This window comes from Poecilia reticulata, linkage group LG17 (assembly GCF_000633615.1).
Source record: "Poecilia reticulata strain Guanapo linkage group LG17, Guppy_female_1.0+MT, whole genome shotgun sequence".
In the NCBI taxonomy this organism is placed as follows: Eukaryota; Metazoa; Chordata; class Actinopteri; order Cyprinodontiformes; family Poeciliidae; genus Poecilia; species Poecilia reticulata.
This window is the reverse complement of record NC_024347.1, coordinates 918,138-925,298: the sequence shown is the minus strand read 5'-3', so window position 1 is coordinate 925,298 and position 7,161 is coordinate 918,138. Positions and strand designations below refer to the sequence as shown.

Genomic DNA, 7,161 nt, shown 5'->3' with positions numbered 1-7,161 from the left:
TTCTGAAGTGTTTCTGCATGCTCTACTACCGCACTGTGAATAATTTCACTAGATAAAGAAAAAATATGCTTTAACCAAAAATGCACCAGACACAAACCTACAGTTTATGTTAAAGTTAAATTTCTTCTTTGACAACGAGCTTCACTGTTCTATGTTATTTTCTATCTGCTGAGCCTGGGATTTGCAGATCAAGCAAAGACACTCTAACTCTCTATATAGTCACTTAAAGTACCTATTCTAACACATATGTAGCTAGTATATTAGTTATAAGTTGCATATTTAAACAAAATTTAGATAAGTGTATTTTTGTTGTTTGTTTTGCTTAAAATTAATCATTTTATAATGCTCCAGATGTTTTATTTTAGTCTTTAAATATCAGAATTTGCACGTACCTTCATATTTTTGTCTGTCTCGGTTATTCAGAACTTGAATAGCATTTTTACGAAGTACTTTTTCTATTCTTTGATTCTTGGAGAACTACTTTTTACTTTTACTTGACTAAAAATATGTTGGTCAAGTAAACCAACATATGCTGGCTGCTCTGCCCATCTCTGGATATAATATAGTTATAGTAGATATAATTCATGGGAGTACTAGCCTTTAGAAATTATAGGTTTAATGAATTTCTTGCTCCTAAGCGTTCAAACGTATTAATCACGTGATCAGGAATCGGCGCAGGACAAAGCGCTACGTGGGGGGCGGGGTTATCTTAACTGCTTCCGGTGTGGGCGGGGCCCAGCATGGTCAGTTTGATAACGCTGCAGGAACATTACGTATCAATAAAACAGTAATTATTTACACTGGAGAGCTGAAACAACCCGCGGAAGGTTTTCCACCCACTGACAAGGAGGCTAAGGTCAGACTTTTGATGTTCAGTCTATGTTTATGCAAATAATAGCTTAAATAGGTTTTTTTAACGTCGCTGTCACAGTAACGGATTAGTTGTAGATTGAGACACCTCGCAATGAGGTTTGAGCTGCCAATCCTTATGGGTTAAACCACAAGCAGCGTACTGGAAAGGACCTCACCACGTTAAACCTGCGTTCAAATAAACGAACGAGTGAACGTCAGTGACCTCTAATCACTGCTACTATTACTGCGTTTGGTGCATAGCTCCAGTCCAGGACGGCCAGAGTCAAGGAAAAACAAACAAACAAAAAAAAGTACATTTCAGCTTATATTTTTTTAATTATTTTTGACCTTTTGAGTTCATGTCGAGAAGGTCATTCAGGTGTATCGTCAGCATAGTTTTCTTAAGATGATCTTAAACGATGTTATAAAGAGACACAAATGTTTTGAGATATTTTTCCTCTTAGTTGGCAAGGATATGGCAAGAATAAATCGCATTTATTGTCTTGACAGATGACTTCAGCTGTGGCCAACAGAGCTGTAGGAGCCATCATTGGATCAGCTGTTGCAGATGCTGCAGGCAAATGTTTTCCCCTACTCTAATCCTTAGGAAATAATCAAATACAATTATGGTGGAGGTTCATTTTTTGATGCGATTATATTAAAATTGTACGTGTGATTCATCTGCTGCAGCTCAGCCCCTCCACTGGGTGTATGATCTCCAGAAACTGAAGGGGATCTTGGCTCAGGATCCAAACCCGGAGTTCCGCTCCGAGTCGGCCAATCCCTTCTACCGGAGGCAGACGGGCCAGCAGAGCTGCTACGGCGACCAGGCGTATGTGCTGCTGGAGTCCCTTTCAGAGTGTGGAGGTGAGGTCGCCTTTTTTTTTATGTCATAATTCAATGTTCTACTTTTAACACTCATGGACTTAAAACGAGAGTAAATACTTTGTATACAAAAGATGGTGATTATTATTTAAAGCTCATTAAGTATTTGAGACAAACACCTTTTTTGTCACCAGTGTGTGACTTTATTGACGTTTCTTACCAGGTCTGAATGTTGATGATCTGAAGCAGCGGACATTGAAATTCTTTGGGCCAGGGTCAGAGTACGACACGCCGGTCAATGATCCGTACCGAGACCGGAATGGTGAGAAATCTGTACACTTAATATGATTAAGGGTCACATTTTTGATAAAGCTGCTTTATCAATGTGATACTAATGGACGTTATTTTATTTCCAGGCCCAAGACCTCAGCTGCCAATTGAAGGACCCTGGAGACAAGCAAGCCTGAAGAGTTTCTTAAAGAATGTTGATGCGGGCAAAGAGGAGACAGGTAAAGGACATTCACTAGTTGACGTCTTGATCTTAAGAGGCACGTTGGGTTCAAGCATTTGGTTGTTTTCGTTGCAGGCTGTGAGACGGACTGTCAGATTGACGGCATAGCCAAGCTGGCTCCTATAGTGGCTTTTTACGCCGGACAGCCGGACATGCTGGAAAAGGTTGAACAGGCCATCCGAGTCACCCAGAACAACGACGAATGTGTGGCCGAAACTCTGGCAGCTGCAAGGTCTGTACGCCCCCAAGCACCGTTTGATTACTTGAGCTTACTGTCGCGTGTTGAGGGTAGCGTTTCCACCAGACTGTGGGGATTGATGTGTGTTCAAGTACCGTGAAAGCTTTCGCGAAGCACCACATCTTAGACGACAAACTGGATTCTTGCCTCAGGTTTCTGGAGCATTTCATCCTGACTGGTCCAGACCCAACTGTGGTGGATGTGGTGCTAAATCAGCTCAGTGACCCCAGCAGAAAGCAGCCACAGGATTTGGACAAAGCAGTGATCGGTGAGTGAACTCTGCAGGCATTGCTGCTTTCGCTCTTGAAGTCACGAGACCGAATCATGGGATTTAAGGCACCATGCTTCCTCATTCTGTGAAAGGTTTGTGCAACATTTGCCTCAACAAAACCTGTCTGGACGTGAAGATAAAGAGCTGTTTAACATTTGTATTGATTGGTAGTATTCCCTCATTTGGTATCTTATATTTAGGGCTGCAAGTAATGATGATCCCAGTAATTGATTAATCTAACGATTATTTTGACAATCGATTAATTGCATAAACAAATGTGTACATTCTGAAAATTTTTATTTAACATTTTTATTCAGTATTGTATTAATTAATTAATATGCAAACTAACAATTAATACAAATCCTTTCTTGAAAAAGAAAATCCATCCATTTTCTTTACACCCTTGTCCCTTAGTGGGGTCAGGAGGGTTGTTGCTGCCCATCTCCAGCTAACGTTCCGGGCGAGAGTCACCCTGGACAGGTCGCCAGTCTGTAGCAGGGCAACACAGAGACACACAGGACAAACAACCATGCACACACACACACACACACCTAGGGGCAATTTAGACAGACCAATGTTTTTTGGACTGTGGGAGGAAACCGGAGTACCCGGAGAAAACCCACGCATGCACAGGGAGAACATGCAAACTCCATGCAGAAAGACCGGGGCCGGGAATCGAACCCAGAACCTTCTTGCTGCAAGGCAACAGCTCTACCAACTGCGCCACTGTGCAGCCCTGAAAAAGAAAATAAACATTTTATTGCATAAAATGCAATAACCACATTTCTTTAGTGAATGTTTCGTCATTTGTAGCAAAGGATGCATCTGCAGCTAAAAAACTCTTAATATCAACAGGGAAAAAGCTCAGATCTTTCTGCTTGACTTATCAATACTTAAATATAATAAATAGGGCTGATCTATTGACTATTTTTTTGGATTAACCGATTAATAACTGAATAGCAAAAGATGTCTAGTAGTAGATTGTTCAGATTTTTACAGAATTTGAACAAAGTAAAATATGCCACACTCCAATACAGTGTAGGGCTAATAAATGTTAGCTAGGTTTTGGATTAACCAGTTAATAATTGGATAGCAAAATGTGCTTAGTAGGAGTTTTTCTTCATTTTTTTCTTTACAGAATTTGAACCAGGTGTAGCTGAAACTACTTGAGTTTTGGTTAGAACTTAATCACAGATAAATGTTTTATCTTAAATGCAAACTCCATATTTTTTGTAAAGTTTTGGCTTAATTAGTGCTCCGAGTGTGTTATTCTTCCAGCACTTTGTCTTTTTTAAGTCTGTGCGCTATAATTAACAATCAGTAACTAAATTCGTTGAGCATTATTTCAGTTACCGATTAATCTGTTTAATCGTTTCAGCCCTATTCATATTCCTCCCACTCTACGGCTTTCAGGGCACATTCATCAAGTGAAGGAGAATTTGTTGAAGCCTCCACAGGAGCTGATCCCCACTGTGTTCCCCAACACATGAAGTATGTTTAACCACGAAACTCCAGCCCGACTCGGATCAGGCAGGTAACGGGTGCAATACTCACTGCAGGTTTGCCAGGTGCATTCCAGGCAGCGCTGCATGGAGTCCTGACAGCCAAGAAGTTTGAGGCGGCCGTCAGAGACACCATGAGCTGTGGAGGGTGCACCTGCAGCAGAGCCTCCTTCATCGGAGCATGCATTGGAGCCCAGGTGTGACCTTCTCTTAATTCATCATTCTAGTCTCTCGTTCTCCCCTGGCTTTTGTCTGATTTTTTTTATTTTTATGTTTTTGTTTTGGATTTTTCAGATCGGGTTTGAAGGAATTCCAGCGTCGTGGCTTAGCAAAACCTCACGCTTCAACTCCGTGCTGGCGCACGCCAAGAAGATCGCCAGCCACCACCTGTAAGATTGCAGTTCGCAGCATGAGGTGGACGAGAGCGTCGTGAAAAACTGTTGGGCTTCTGCAGAGCTGCTAATGAAGGCTTTTGTCTAAACTTAGGCGTGACACGAGCCAGATGTTTTTGTCTCTGTAAAAGTTGAACATGTTGAGTTCAGATGTTCGGGAAAAGAGTTTTATTTTTCTTCACCAAAGTCTTTTCTAAGTATTAATTTAAAACTTGGATCAGGAACTGTGTCTGCTGTTGTTGAAAATAACTCTTGTGTAGGCCACAATTCAGTTTTGTTTGGTTTTCTTTAAATCTTTGATTTAAGCACATGTAACCAGATTGATTAAATACAACTTTCATTAATTAAAGCTTATTAATAACAATTAATTCTTTCTTTAGGTGTAGCCCAAATAAATGAAACTGACTATTAAATCAGTGTAAACAGAAGAAACCACTGCAGCTAACTGAGGCTTGAATGAACGACCTTTGATGATGTTAGCTGTACATATTTTTTGTCTGTTAGATTTTGCCGTATTTTGTGTAAATTTTCAAATACCTTATAATAGAGATATGGAAGAAATGTCTGCTAACAGACTTTCTGCTGCAAATCTGTTAACAGTCTTTGTCATTACTGGACATAACACTTCACACAATCAAAAAAATCAGAAATAAACACTGTAAATGTATAACACTGTGTGCAAGGAATCCGTATGGGGGCCAACTTTTAATATTAAATTATTGAAATAAATTAGCTTTTTGATTTACTCATTTGAGATGTGGACATTTGCAGTTATGTAAATCAAGTTGTGAATAACTTTTTTTTTTTTTTACAATATTTTTTTGTAATATCAGAATGCCACACTTTTCAAATATTTATAATGAAAAATTGTTTAAAAAATCTGTCTGCTTAAACTTTACAATGATGTTAATTAAAATTCAAACAAAATACGTTGAAGTTTGTGTTCGTAACGCAACAAAGAGAATTTTTTTAAAATATCACTGTAAAAGTTGGCCTGTCGTGCATCTCCCACTTGCTCCTCTGTGAGGGGCAGCCAGTAAATGCAGGGAACCGCTTTAGTTTTGTGGAACAAGTCAGCCAGTAGCTTTGCAGGAGAATCCTCGGCTAGTTTGAGAGAAAAAAAAAGAAGTTCAGCAAGAATTAATCATCAATCATACTGCATACAGGTGAAAGGATCTAACATCAGCCATTGTTCTGACAATCGATAGATTTTCCTACCGTAGAACGGATAAATAGCTAAGTTGGTGTAAGTCGGTATCTGTTGGTGCTTTGTGTCTAATGCTTATATCATGATGTTTACAAACCGAAAACTAACAGGCTGTGCTAATGTTAAATATTATCATTTCTTATCACACATTTCTTTATGTGACGAGACTGAAGTGGAAGCTTAGAAGTTATGCTTAGCATAGCATTGGAACAATTTATGTACATGACAAAAACACAAAAATATCACTTCCTTCATCAGAACGGAAGTTCTGATGAAGGAATATATATATATATTTACTTTTCTGCAAAACTCACCAACTGCACAATTCTTGTCAGGTAGTAAGTAGTGTAAGATAAATAGTATTTCAAAAGAGCAGAAGAAATCTTATGTTTTTTGAACAATAACAATATTTGTTGTTAATCTGTTAGATTAACAGATTAATCCTTTTTATGTTTTATAAACAATAATATTACTTATTATTGATTTAATGTTAAGAGATGAGCGTTTTTTTCTGGTAACGAACTGTCACGAAGTATAAATCTGATTTTTACATTTGCATTGAATATTTCTTACTATATTAACCACCAATGACAAAAAAAAACAAAAAACATTTTCATCTGTCTGAAGAATTCACCAACTGCAGTTCTTCAGTAGTATAAGTAGTATATAAGTATGCTCTTTTGTTATTACAAAAGGAAATGATATGTTTTTTGAACAATAACAATATTTGTTGTTAATCTGTTGCTAAGAGATGAGCGCATTTTCTGGTAACCTAGTGTCACGAAGTAAACATCTGATTTTTACTTTTGCATAATTTACCAACTGTAAATTTCTTGTGTCTAAGCACATAAGCTGTACTTCAAAAGATTTATACTTCTTCACAAAGTAATAAATCAGATTTTTACATTTGCGTTGAATGTCTGTTTTATATTATATTAAAAAAGAATGACCAAAAAAAAAACATTTTCACTTTTCTGAAAAATTCACCAACTACCCAATTCTACTTCAGTAGTATTTCAAAAGAGCTGAAGAAATCTTATGCTTTTTTTTAACAAAAATATTTGTTAATGTGTTGCTAAGAGATCAGCGTTTTTTCTAGTGACGAACGTCCGTCCGTCCGTCCATCCATCCATTATCTTTACACCCTTGTCCCTTAGTGGGGTCGGGAGGGTGCCCATCTCCAGCTAACGTTCCGGGCGAGAGGCGGGGTCACCCTGGATAGGTCGCCAGTCTGTCGCAGGGCAGGTAACGAACTGTCACGAAGTATAAATCAGATTTTTACTTTTGCGTTGAATGTCTGTTTTATAATATATTTACCACTAATGACAAAAACAAAACAAAAGACATTTTCACTTTTCTGAAA

General features: G+C 38.3%; 1 protein-coding gene across 1 annotated transcript; it reads left to right on the top strand.

Moving 5' to 3' along the window:
* Window positions 1-710: 710 nt before the first annotated feature.
* Window positions 711-5,520, top strand: LOC103478869 (crystallin J1A-like). The gene is made up of 10 exons (XM_008432957.1): window positions 711-856; window positions 1,363-1,429; window positions 1,543-1,719; window positions 1,901-1,999; window positions 2,094-2,186; window positions 2,264-2,420; window positions 2,579-2,694; window positions 4,111-4,188; window positions 4,257-4,396; window positions 4,494-5,520. Exons 2-10 carry the CDS (start codon window positions 1,363-1,365, stop codon window positions 4,590-4,592), a joined length of 1,026 nt encoding a protein of 341 aa, XP_008431179.2. The 5' UTR covers window positions 711-856; the 3' UTR covers window positions 4,593-5,520.
* The last annotated feature ends 1,641 nt before the right edge of the window (window positions 5,521-7,161 follow it).